Source organism: Coregonus clupeaformis, chromosome 36 (assembly GCF_020615455.1).
Source record: "Coregonus clupeaformis isolate EN_2021a chromosome 36, ASM2061545v1, whole genome shotgun sequence".
Lineage (NCBI taxonomy): Eukaryota > Metazoa > Chordata > Actinopteri > Salmoniformes > Salmonidae > Coregonus > Coregonus clupeaformis.
This window is the reverse complement of record NC_059227.1, coordinates 39,662,130-39,674,848: the sequence shown is the minus strand read 5'-3', so window position 1 is coordinate 39,674,848 and position 12,719 is coordinate 39,662,130. Positions and strand designations below refer to the sequence as shown.

Sequence of the window (12,719 nt, the reverse complement as noted above, 5' to 3'; positions counted from 1 at the left end):
CTACTATCTCTCCTCTAGTTCTACTATCTTTACTCTAGTTCTACTATCTCTACTCTAGTTCTACTATCTCTACTGTAGTTCTACTATCTCTACTGTAGTTCTACTATCTCTCCTCTAGTTCTACTATCTCTCCTCTAGTTCTACTATCTCTACTCTAGTGCTACTATCTCTCCTCTAGTTCTACTATCTCTACTCTAGTTCTACTATCTCTACTGTAGTTCTACTATCTCTCCTCTAGTTCTACTATCTCTACTCTAGTTCTACTATCTCTACTGTAGTTATACTATCTCTACTCTAGTTCTACTATCTCTCCTCTAGTTCTACTATCTCTACTCTAGTGCTACTATCTCTACTCTAGTTCTACTATCTCTCCTCTAGTTCTACTATCTCTTCTGTATATCTACTATCTCTACTCTAGTTCTACTATCTCTACTGTAGTTCTACTATCTCTCCTCTAGTTCTACTATCTCTACTCTAGTTCTACTATCTCTACTCTAGTTCTACTATCTCTACTGTAGTTCTACTATCTCTTCTGTAGATCTACTATCTCTACTCTAGTTCTACTATCTCTACTGTAGTTCTACTATCTCTCCTCTAGTTCTACTATCTCTACTCTAGTTCTACTATCTCTCCTCTAGTTCTACTATCTCTCCTCTAGTTCTACTATCTCTCCTCTAGTTCTACTCTCTCTCCTCTAGTTCTACTATCTCTACTGTAGTTCTACTATCTCTACTCTAGTTCTACTATCTCTACTGTAGTTCTACTATCTCTCCTCTAGTTCTACTATCTCTACTCTAGTTCTACTATCTCTACTCTAGTTCTACTATCTCTACTGTAGTTCTACTATCTCTACTGTAGTTCTACTATCTCTACTCTAGTTCTACTATCTCTGTTCTAGTTCTACTATCTCTACTCTAGTTACTCTATCTCTACTCTAGTTACTCTAGCTCTACTCTAGTTACTCTATCTCTACTCTAGTTCTACTATCTCTACTCTAATTCTACTATCTCTACTCTAGTTACTCTATCTCTACTCTAGTTCTACTATCTCTACTCTAATTCTACTATCTCTGCTCTAGTTACTCTATCTCTACTCTAGTTCTACTATCTCTACTCTAGTTCTACTATGTCTCCTCTAGTTCTACTATCTCTACTCTAGTTCTACTATCTCTACTGTAGTTCTACTATCTCTACTCTAGTTCTACTATCTCTACTGTAGTTCTACTATCTCTAGTCTAGTTCTACTATCTCTCCTCTAGTTCTACTATCTCTCCTCTAGTTCTACTATCTCTACTGTAGTTCTACTATCTCTACTCTAGTGCTACTATCTCTCCTCTAGTTCTACTCTCTCTCCTCTAGTTCTACTATCTCTCCTCTAGTTCTACTATCTCTACTCTAGTTCTACTATCTCTACTGTAGTTCTACTATCTCTACTCTAGTTCTACTATCTCTACTGTAGTTCTACTATCTCTACTCTAGTTCTACTATCTCTACTCTAGTTCTACTATCTCTCCTCTAGTTCTACTATCTCTACTCTAGTTCTACTATCTCTACTGTAGTTCTACTATCTCTACTGTAGTTCTACTATCTCTACTGTAGTTCTACTATCTCTACTCTAGTTCTACTATCTCTCCTCTAGTTCTACTATCTCTACTCTAGTTCTACTATCTCTTCTGTAGATCTACTATCTCTACTCTAGTTCTACTATCTCTACTGTAGTTCTACTATCTCTCCTCTAGTTCTACTATCTCTACTCTAGTTCTACTATCTCTACTCTAGTTCTACTATCTCTACTGTAGTTCTACTATCTCTACTGTAGTTCTACTATCTCTACTCTAGTGCTACTATCTCTACTCTAGTTCTACTATCTCTCCTCTAGTTCTACTATCTCTCCTCTAGTTCTACTATCTCTACTGTAGTTCTACTATCTCTACTCTAGTTCTACTATCTCTACTGTAGTTCTACTATCTCTACTCTAGTTCTACTATCTCTCCTCTAGTTCTACTATCTCTCCTCTAGTTCTACTATCTCTTCTGTAGATCTACTATCTCTACTCTAGTTCTACTATCTCTACTGTAGTTCTACTATCTCTCCTCTAGTTCTACTATCTTTACTCTAGTTCTACTATCTCTACTCTAGTTCTACAATCTCTACTGTAGTTCTACTATCTCTACTGTAGTTCTACTATCTCTCCTCTAGTTCTACTATCTCTCCTCTAGTTCTACTATCTCTACTCTAGTGCTACTATCTCTCCTCTAGTTCTACTATCTCTACTCTAGTGCTACTATCTCTCCTCTAGTTCTACTATCTCTACTCTAGTTCTACTATCTCAACTGTAGTTCTACTATCTCTCCTCTAGTTCTACTATCTCTACTCTAGTTCTACTATCTCTACTGTAGTTATACTATCTCTACTCTAGTTCTACTATCTCTCCTCTAGTTCTACTATCTCTCCTCTAGTTCTACTATCTCTACTCTAGTGCTACTATCTCTACTCTAGTTCTACTATCTCTCCTCTAGTTCTACTATCTCTTCTGTATATCTACTATCTCTACTCTAGTTCTACTATCTCTACTGTAGTTCTACTATCTCTCCTCTAGTTCTACTATCTCTACTCTAGTTCTACTATCTCTACTCTAGTTCTACTATCTCTACTGTAGTTCTACTATCTCTTCTGTAGATCTACTATCTCTACTCTAGTTCTACTATCTCTACTGTAGTTCTACTATCTCTCCTCTAGTTCTACTATCTCTACTCTAGTTCTACTATCTCTCCTCTAGTTCTACTATCTCTCCTCTAGTTCTACTATCTCTCCTCTAGTTCTACTCTCTCTCCTCTAGTTCTACTATCTCTACTGTAGTTCTACTATCTCTACTCTAGTTCTACTATCTCTCCTCTAGTTCTACTATCTCTCCTCTAGTTCTACTATCTCTTCTGTAGATCTACTATCTCTACTCTAGTTCTACTATCTCTACTGTAGTTCTACTATCTCTCCTCTAGTTCTACTATCTCTACTCTAGTTCTACTATCTCTACTCTAGTTCTACTATCTCTACTGTAGTTCTACTATCTCTACTGTAGTTCTACTATCTCTCCTCTAGTTCTACTATCTCTCCTCTAGTTCTACTATCTCTACTCTAGTGCTACTATCTCTCCTCTAGTTCTACTATCTCTACTCTAGTTCTACTATCTCTCCTCTAGTTCTACTATCTCTTCTGTAGATCTACTATCTCTACTCTAGTTCTACTATCTCTACTGTAGTTCTACTATCTCTCCTCTAGTTCTACTATCTCTACTCTAGTTCTACTATCTCTACTCTAGTTCTACTATCTCTCCTCTAGTTCTACTATCTCTCCTCTAGTTCTACTATATCTCCTCTAGTTCTACTATCTCTACTCTAGTGCTACTATCTCTCCTCTAGTTCTACTATCTCTCCTCTAGTTCTACTATCTCTACTCTAGTGCTACTATCTCTCCTCTAGTTCTACTATCTCTCCTCTAGTTCTACTATCTCTTCTGTAGATCTACTATCTCTACTCTAGTTCTACTATCTCTACTGTAGTTCTACTATCTCTCCTCTAGTTCTACTATCTCTACTCTAGTTCTACTATCTCTACTCTAGTTCTACTATCTCTCCTCTAGTTCTACTATCTCTCCTCTAGTTCTACTATATCTCCTCTAGTTCTACTATCTCTACTCTAGTGCTACTATCTCTCCTCTAGTTCTACTATCTCTCCTCTAGTTCTACTATCTCTACTCTAGTGCTACTATCTCTCCTCTAGTTCTACTATCTCTCCTCTAGTTCTACTATCTCTTCTGTAGATCTACTATCTCTACTCTAGTTCTACTATCTCTACTGTAGTTCTACTATCTCTACTGTAGTTCTACTATCTCTCCTCTAGTTCTACTATCTCTACTCTAGTTCTACTATCTCTACTCTAGTTCTACTATCTCTACTTTAGTTCTACTATCTCTCCTCTAGTTCTACTATCTCTCCTCTAGTTCTACTATCTCTACTCTAGTGCTACTATCTCTCCTCTAGTTCTACTATCTCTACTGTAGTTCTACTATCTCTCCTCTAGTTCTACTATCTCTCCTCTAGTTCTACTATCTCTACTCTAGTTCTACTATCTCTACTCTAGTGCTACTATCTCTCCTCTAGTTCTACTATCTCTCCTCTAGTTCTACTATCTCTCCTCTAGTTCTACTATCTCTCCTCTAGTTCTACTATCTCTACTCTAGTGCTACTATCTCTACTATAGTTCTATTGTCTTCACTTCTTGCTAACATGTTATGACTGTGTGTGTGTTTGTGTTTAGATATCTGTATCTCCTGTGGTAGCCTCAACGTCTCTCTGGAGCATCCTCTCTTCATCGGAGCCATGTGTCAGAGCTGCAAGGTAAACACACCCCCGTCCTCTGTAAGCATGTCTATCTAACTGTTCCTGTAGTGTAAAGGTGTGTGTGTGTGTGTGTGTGTGTGTGTGTGTGTGTGTAGAACTGTTTCCTGGAGTGTGCGTACCAGTACGATGATGATGGATACCAGTCCTACTGCACTATCTGCTGTGGAGGACGGGAGGTCCTGATGTGTGGAAACAACAACTGCTGCAGGTCAGCGCATGCACACACACACACTTTACTAGTTCTACTATATCTACTGTAATTCAACTATATTCTAGTTATACTGTATCTACTGTAGTTATTCTATCTCTACTGTAGTTATTCTATCTCTACTGTAGTTCTACTGTCTCTACTGTAGTTCTACTATCTCTACTGTAGTTCTACTGTCTCTACTGTAGTTCTACTATCTTTACTGTAGTTATTCTATCTTTACTGTAATTATACTATCTGTTCTCTAGTTCTACTATCTCTACTGTAGTTCTACTATCTCTACTCTAGTTCTACTATCTCTCCTCTAGTTCTACTATCTCTACTCTAGTTCTACTATCTCTACTGTAGTTCTACTATCTCTACTGTAGTTCTACTATATCTACTCTAGTTCTACTATCTCTACTGTAGTTATTCTATCTTTACTGTAATTATACTATCTGTTCTCTAGTTCTACTATCTCTACTGTAGTTATACTATCTCTACTCTAGTTCTACTATCTCTACTCTAGTTCTACTATCTCTACTGTAGTTCTACTATATCTATTTTGTATTTATTATGGATCCCCATTAGTTCCTGTCAAGGCAGCAGCTGCTCTTCCTGGGGTTTGTTATGGATCCCCATTAGATACTGTCAAGGCAGCAGCTGCTCTTCCTGGGGTTTATTAAGGATCCCCATTAGTTCCTGCCAAGGCAGCAGCTACTCTTCCTGGGGTTTATTATGGATCCCCATTAGTTCCTGCCAAGACAGCAGCTACTCTTCCTGGGGTTTATTATGGATCCCCATTATTCCTGCCAAGGCAGCAGCTACTCTTCCTGGGGTTTATTATGGATCCCCATTAGTTCCTGCCAAGGCAGCAGCTACTCTTCCTGGGGTTTATTATGGATCCCCATTAGTTCCTGCCAAGGCAGCAGCTACTCTTCCTGGGGTTTATTATGGATCCCCATTAGTTCCTGCCAAGGCAGCAGCTGCTCTTCCTGGGGTTTGTTATGGATCCCCATTAGTTCCTGCCAAGGCAGCAGCTACTCTTCCTGGGGTTTATTATGGATCCCCATTAGTTCCTGCCAAGACAGCAGCTACTCTTCCTGGGGTTTATTATGGATCCCCATTAGTTCCTGCCAAGGCAGCAGCTACTCTTCCTGGGGTTTATTATGGATCCCCGTTAGTTCCTGCCAAGGCAGCAGCTACTCTCCCTGGGGATTATTATGGATCCCCATTAGTTCCTGTCAAGGCAGCAGCTACTCTTCCTGGGGTTTATTATGGATCCCCGTTAGTTCCTGCCAAGGCAGCAGCTACTCTTCCTGGGGTTTATTATGGATCCCCGTTAGTTCCTGTCAGGGCAGCAGCTGCTCTTCCTGGGGTTTATTATGGATCCCCATTAGTTCCTGCCAAGGCAGCAGCTGCTCTTCCTGGTGTTTATTATGGATCCCCATTAGTTCCTGTCAAGACATCAGCTACTCTTCCTGGTGTTCAGCAACATTCAGGCAGTTATATAGAATTGATAATATTACTTTACATTACATAGTGACTACAGTAGTAATGGTAGTGACTGGTTATAGTTATAGTAATGGTAGTGTCTGGTTATAGTTATAGTAGTGGTAGTGACTGGTTATAGTTACAGTGGGGGAAAAAAGCATTGTATGTGTATGCGTGTGTCTCTGCCTGTGTGTGTGTCTCTCTTCACAGTCCCCACTGTTCCATAAGGTGTATTTTTATCTGTTTTTTAAATCTGATTTTACTGCTTGCATCAGTTACCTGATGTGGAATAGAGTTCCATGTAGTCATGGCTCTATGTACTACTGTGCGCCTCCCATAGTCTGTTCTGGACTTTGGGATTGTGAAGAGACCTCTGGTGGCATGTATTGTGGGGTATGCATGGGGTCTGAGCTGTGTGCTAGTAGTTTAAACAGGCAGCTCGGTTCATTCAGCTTGTCAACACTTCTTCCAAAAACAAGTAGTGATGAAGTCAATCTCTCCTCCACTTTGAACCAGGAGAGATTGACATGCATATTATTAATGTTAGGTCTCTGTGTACATCCAAGGTCCAGCCGTGCTGCCCTGTTCTGAGCCAATTGTAATTTTCCTAAGTCCCTCTTTGTGGCACCTGACCACACGACTTAACAGTAGTCCAGGTGCAACAAAACTAGGGCCTGTAGGACCTGCCTTGTTGATAGTGCTGTTAAGAATGCAGAGCAGCACTTTATTATGGACATACTTCTCCCCATCTTAGCTACTGTTGTATCAACATGTTTTGACCATGACAGTTTAAAATCCAGGGTTACTCCAAGCAGTTTAGTCACCTAAACTTGCTCAATTTCCACATTTTTCATTACAATATTTAGTTGAGGTTTAGGGTTTAGTGAATGATCTGTCACAAATACAATGCGTTTAGTTTTTAAATATTTAGTACTAACTTATTTCAAATCAAATCAAATCAAATCAAATCAAATTTTATTGGTCACATGCGCCGAATACAACAAGTGCAGACATTACAGTGAAATGCTTACTTACAGCCCTTAACCAACAGTGCGTTTATTTTAAACAAAAAAAGTAAGAATAAAACAACAACAAAAAAAAGTGTTTAAGAAAAACAAAGAGCAGAAGTAAATAAAGTGACAGTAGGGAGGCTATATATACAGGGGGGTAACGGTGCAGAGTCAGTAGTGCGGGGGCACCGGCTAGTTGAGGTAGTTGAGGTAATATGTACATGTGGGTAGAGTTAAAGTGACTATGCATAAATACTTAACAGAGTAGCAGCAGCGTAAAAAGGATGGGGTGGGGGGCAGTGCAAATAGTCCGGGTAGCCATGATTAGCTGTTCAGGAGTCTTATGGCTTGTGGGTAGAAGCTGTTGAGAAGTCTTTTGGACCTAGACTTGGCACTCCGGTACCGCTTGCCGTGCGGTAGCAGAGAGAACAGTCTATGACTAGGGTGGCTGGAGTCTTTGACAATTTTGAGGGCCTTCCTCTGACACCGCCTGGTATAGAGGTCTTGGATGGCAGGGAGCTTTGCCCCAGTGATGTACTGGGCCGTACGCACTACCCTCTGTAGTGCCTTGCGGTCAGAGGCCAAGCAGTTGCCATACCAGGCGGTGATGCAACCAGTCAGGATGCTCTCGATGGTGCAGCTGTAGAATTTTTTTGAGGATCTGAGGACCCATGCCAAATCTTTTAGTCTCCTGAGGGGGAATAGGCTTTGTCGTGCCCTCTTCACGACTGTCTTGGTGTGCTTGGACCATGATAGTTCGTTGGTGATGTGGACACCAAGGAACTTGAAGCTCTCAACCTGTTCCACTACAGCCCCGTCGATGAGAATGGGGGCGTGCTCAGTCCTCTTTTTTTTCCTGTAGTCCACAATCATCTCCTTTGTCTTGGTCACGTTGAGGGAGAGGTTGTTGTCCTGGCACCACACGGCCAGATCTCTGACCTCCTCCCTATAGGCTGTCTCATCGTTGTCGGTGATCAGGCCTACCACTGTTGTGTCGTCGGCAAACTTAATGATGGTGTTGGAGTCGTGCCTGGCCATGCAGTCATGGGTGAACAGAGAGTACAGGAGGGGACTGAGCACGCACCCCCTGAGGGGCCCCCGTGTTGAGGATCAGTGTGGCAGATGTGTTGTTACCTACCCTTACCACCTGGGGGCGGCCCGTCAGGAAGTCCAGGATCCAGTTGCAGAGGGAGGTGTTTAGTCCCAGGATCCTTAGCTTAGTGATGAGCTTAGAGGGCACTATGGTGTTGAATGCTGAGCTGTAGTCAATGAATAGCATTCTCACGTAGGTGTTCCTCTTGTCCAGGTGGGAAAGGGCAGTGTGGAGTGCGATAGAGATTGCATCATCTGTGGATCTGTTGGGGCGGTATGCAAATTGGAGTGGGTCTAGGGTTTCTGGGATTATGCTGTTGATGTGAGCCATGACCAGTCTTTCAAAGCACTTCATGGCTACAGACGTCAGTGCCACGGGTCGGTAGTCATTTAGGCAGGTTATCTTAGAGTTCTTGGGCACGGGGACTATGGTGGTCTGCTTGAAACATGTTGGTATTACAGACTCGGTCAGGGACATGTTGAAAATGTCAGTGAAGACACTTGCCAGTTGGTCAGCACATGCTCGGAGTACACGCCCTGGTAATCCGTCTGGCCCAGCGGCCTTGTGAATGTTGACTTGCTTAAAAGTCTTACTCACATCGGCTACGGAGAGCGTGATCACATAGTCGTCCGGAACAGCTGGTGCTCTCATGCATGCTTCAGTGTTGCTTGCCTCAAGCGAGCATAGAAGTGGTTTAGCTCGTCTGGTAGGCTTGTGTCACTGGGCAGCTCGCGGCTGTGCTTCCCTTTGTAGTCTGTAATAGTTTTCAAGCCCTGCCACATCCGACGAGCGTCAGAGCCAGTGTAGTATGATTCAATCTTAGACCTGTATTGACTCTTTGCCTGTTTGATGGTTCGTCGGAGGTCATAGCGGGATTTCTTATAAGCTTCCGGGTTAGAGTCCCGTTCCTTGAAAGCGGCAGCTCTACCCTTTAGCTCAGTGCGGATGTTGCCTGTAATCCATGGCTTCTGGTTGGGGTATGTACGTACGGTCACTGTGGGGACGACATCATCGATGCACTTATTGATGAAGCCAGTGACTGATGTGGTGTACTCCTCAATGCTGTCTGAAGAATCCCGGAACATGTTCCAGTCTGTGCTAGCAAAACAGTCCTGTAGCTTGGCATCTGCGTCATCTGACCACTTTTTTATTACCACGCATTCTGAAACTGACTGCAACTCTTTGTTGTGTTGCAGTGATTTCACTCATTGTAGTAGCTGACGTGTATAGTGTTGAGTCATCTGCATACATAGACACACTGGCTTTACTCAAAGCCAGTGGCATATCGTTAGTAAAGATTGAAAAGGGTAAGGGGCCTAAACAGCTGCCCTGGGGAATTCCTGATTCTACCTGGATTATGTTGGAGAGGCTTCCATTAAAGAACACCCTCTGTGTTCTGTTAGACAGGTAACTCTTTATCCACATTATAGCAGGGGGAGTAAAGCCATAACACATACGTTTTTCCAGCAGCAGACTATGATCGATAATGTCAAAAGCCGCACTGAAGTCTAACAAAACAGCCCCCACAATATTTTAATCATAAATTCCTCTCAACCAATCATCAATGAAGTGCTTGTTGATTGCCCTTCCCTATAAGTGTGCTGAAAGTCTGTTGTCAATTTGTTTACTGTAAAATAGCATTGTATCTGGTCAAACACCATTTCTTCCAAATGTTAACTAAGGGTTGATAACAGGCTGATTGGTCGGCTATTTGAGCCAGTTAAGGGGGCTTTACTATTCTTGGGTAGCGGAATGACTTTTGCTTCCCTCCAGTAATTTTCCATCCAAGTTGTCAGACCCCGGTGGCTTGTCATTGTTGATAGACAACAATCATTTTTTCACCTCTTTCACACTCCCTTTTTGTAAATCAAAATTACAATACTTGTCTTTCATAATTCAGTTATACTTGGATGTGTAGTGTCGGCATTTGTTGCTGGCATGTCATGCCTAAGTTTGCTAATCTTGCCGATGAGAAAATCATTCAAGTAATTGGCAATATCAGTGGGTTTTGTGATGAATGAGCCATCTGATTCAATAAATGATGGAGCTGAGTTAGCCTTTTGGCCCAAAATGTCATTGAAGGGGCTCCAAAGCTTTTTACTATCATTCTTTATATAATTTATCTTTGTTTCATGGTATAGTTTCTTCTTCTTTTATTCAGTTTAGTCACATGATTTCTCAATTTGCAGTACGTTTGCCAATCGGTCGTGCAGCCAGACTTATTTGACATTCCTTTTGCCTCATCCCTCTCAACCATACAATTTTTGACTGACCGGCTCGATTCAGTCTTATGTAGCAAAATTTGAAATTGTGTTTTTTACAAAAATAAAAGTAGACACTCAGAGCTAGAATGTGGCATATCATACACTGCAGTTGAGGAACAATGGGAAAGTAATTCTGCTTTGAAAGGTGATAAACTTGTAACCTCACTTTTGAGAAAATGGTCCTTGAATGTTTTGGTACACCTACTGGAGAGCTCTTCTTTGTCTACACCCATTCAGCATCGTTCACACCCTCTTTAGCTTTAGCCCCACCCATCTCTTTAAGGATTCACATGTGAGGCTATGTACTAAACAACCAAAGATTTCAAGGCTAAAGGCTGGTTTATACTACGGGTGTGTTCGTAAATTTAATCTGGAGTGCCAGAGTGTGCTCTCGGCGTTCGTTGTCAGATTGTCCGTTCATAAATTCAGAGTGTTTCGCTCTCGGAGCGTTCAGAGCGCACACTGGACGCTCTGGCCGAGGAGTAGGGTTGATCCGAGCGTTCTGACTTCACAACGGCAGTCAAGCACCCAAGCTAACTGGCTAACGTTGGCCAGCTTGCTAGCTACTTCCAGACACAAATGAGAGAACAGCTCACTCTGACCATTTTATTCGCCCTAGCAGAGCTGGTTAGGCTGTTTTTATGTTATCCAGAGCATTGGTGACTGCAACTGTGCTGCTGACATCCTGCACATTCTATTGAAATGGTTACTTGCATAGTGGAGTCTTTTGTTAAGACATGTAGCTAGCTAGCTATCTAGCTAAACAATGAACCATAATCCCAACTCATAACGTTACTACCCTGCATGAATCTGCAGGTAGCTAACCAACCAGGTTCAATGTTAGCTAGCTAACATTAGGCTATAATTAGCAATGCAAATGGCTCTGAGAAACTAATAATATTACTACACAGATCATACACGTAATGTTTCAATTCCTCATCAAGCCTCATTATTCAGTTCAGTCACGTTTCAATTCCTCATCAAGCCTCATTATTCAGTTTAGTCACGTTTCAATTCCTCATCAAACCACGGGGATTCAACAGTTTTTACAGTCATTTTCTTAATGGGTGCATGCTTATTAGTAACTGGAATAAGCAATTTCTTAAATGTGTCAAGTGCAGTGTCTGGTTGCTCCTCATTACACACCACGGACCAACAAATATTCTTTACATCAACAACATAGGAATCACTACAAAACGTATTGTATGACCTCTTATACACTATATTAGGCCCAGCCTTTGGAACTATGGTTTTCCTAGATATGGCTACTATATTGTGATCACTACATCCAATGGATTTGGATACTGCTTTAAAGCAAATTTCTGCAGCATTAGTAAAGATGTGATCAATACATGTTGATGATTTCATTCCTGTGCTGTTTGTAACTACCCTGGTAGGTTGACTGATAACCTGAACCAGGTTGCAGGCACTGGTTACAGTTTGAAGCTTTTTCTTGAGTGGGCAACTTGATGAAAGCCAGTCAATATTTAGGTGACCCAGAAAATAAAATATAGCTCTCTGTTGTAGTTGTGCTATCTCTATTCTAGTTCTATTGTCTCTACTGTAGTCTCTAGTTCTATTGTCTCTACTGTAGTCTCTAGTTCTATTGTCTCTACTGTAGTCTCTAGTTCTATAGTCTCTACTGTAGTCTCTAGTTCTATTGTCTCTACTGTAGTCTCTAGTTCTATAGTCTCTACTGTAGTCTCTAGTTCTATTGTCTCTACTGTAGTCTCTAGTTCTATTGTCTCTACTGTAGTCTCTAGTTCTATTGTCTCTACTGTAGTCTCTAGTTCTATTGTCTCTACTGTAGTCTCTAGTTCTATTGTCTCTACTGTAGTCTCTAGTTCTATTGTCTCTACTGTAGTCTCTAGTTCTATTATCTCTACTGTAGTCTCTAGTTCTATTGTCTCTACTGTAGTCTCTAGTTCTATTGTCTCTACTGTAGTCTCTAGTTCTGTCGTCTCTACTGTAGTCTATAGTTCTGTCGTCTCTACTGTAGTCTCTAGTTCTATCGCCTCTACATTAGTCTCTAGTTCTATTGTCTCTACTGTAGTCTCTAGTTCTATAGTCTCTACTGTAGTCTCTAGTTCTATTTCTACTGTAGTCTCTAGTTCTATAGTCTCTACTGTAGTCTCTAGTTCTATTGTCTCTACTGTAGTCTCTAGTTCTATAGTCTCTACTGTAGTCTCTAGTTCTATTGTCTCTACTGTAGTCTCTAGTTCTATTGTCTCTACTGTAGTCTCTAGTTCTATCGCCTATTCTTGCTAGCATTT

General features: G+C 41.2%; 1 protein-coding gene across 2 annotated transcripts in view; it reads left to right on the top strand.

Annotated features, from left to right (window-relative positions):
* LOC121552431 (DNA (cytosine-5)-methyltransferase 3A) overlaps positions 1-12,719 on the top strand; it is a 164,584-nt gene that overhangs the window by 126,736 nt on the left and 25,129 nt on the right. For both annotated transcript variants that reach the window (XM_041865365.1, XM_041865364.1), the window contains 2 exons: positions 4,316-4,395; positions 4,494-4,606. In XM_041865365.1, coding sequence (XP_041721299.1) covers positions 4,316-4,395; positions 4,494-4,606 — 193 coding nt within the window. The remainder of the gene's footprint in view (positions 1-4,315; positions 4,396-4,493; positions 4,607-12,719) is intronic.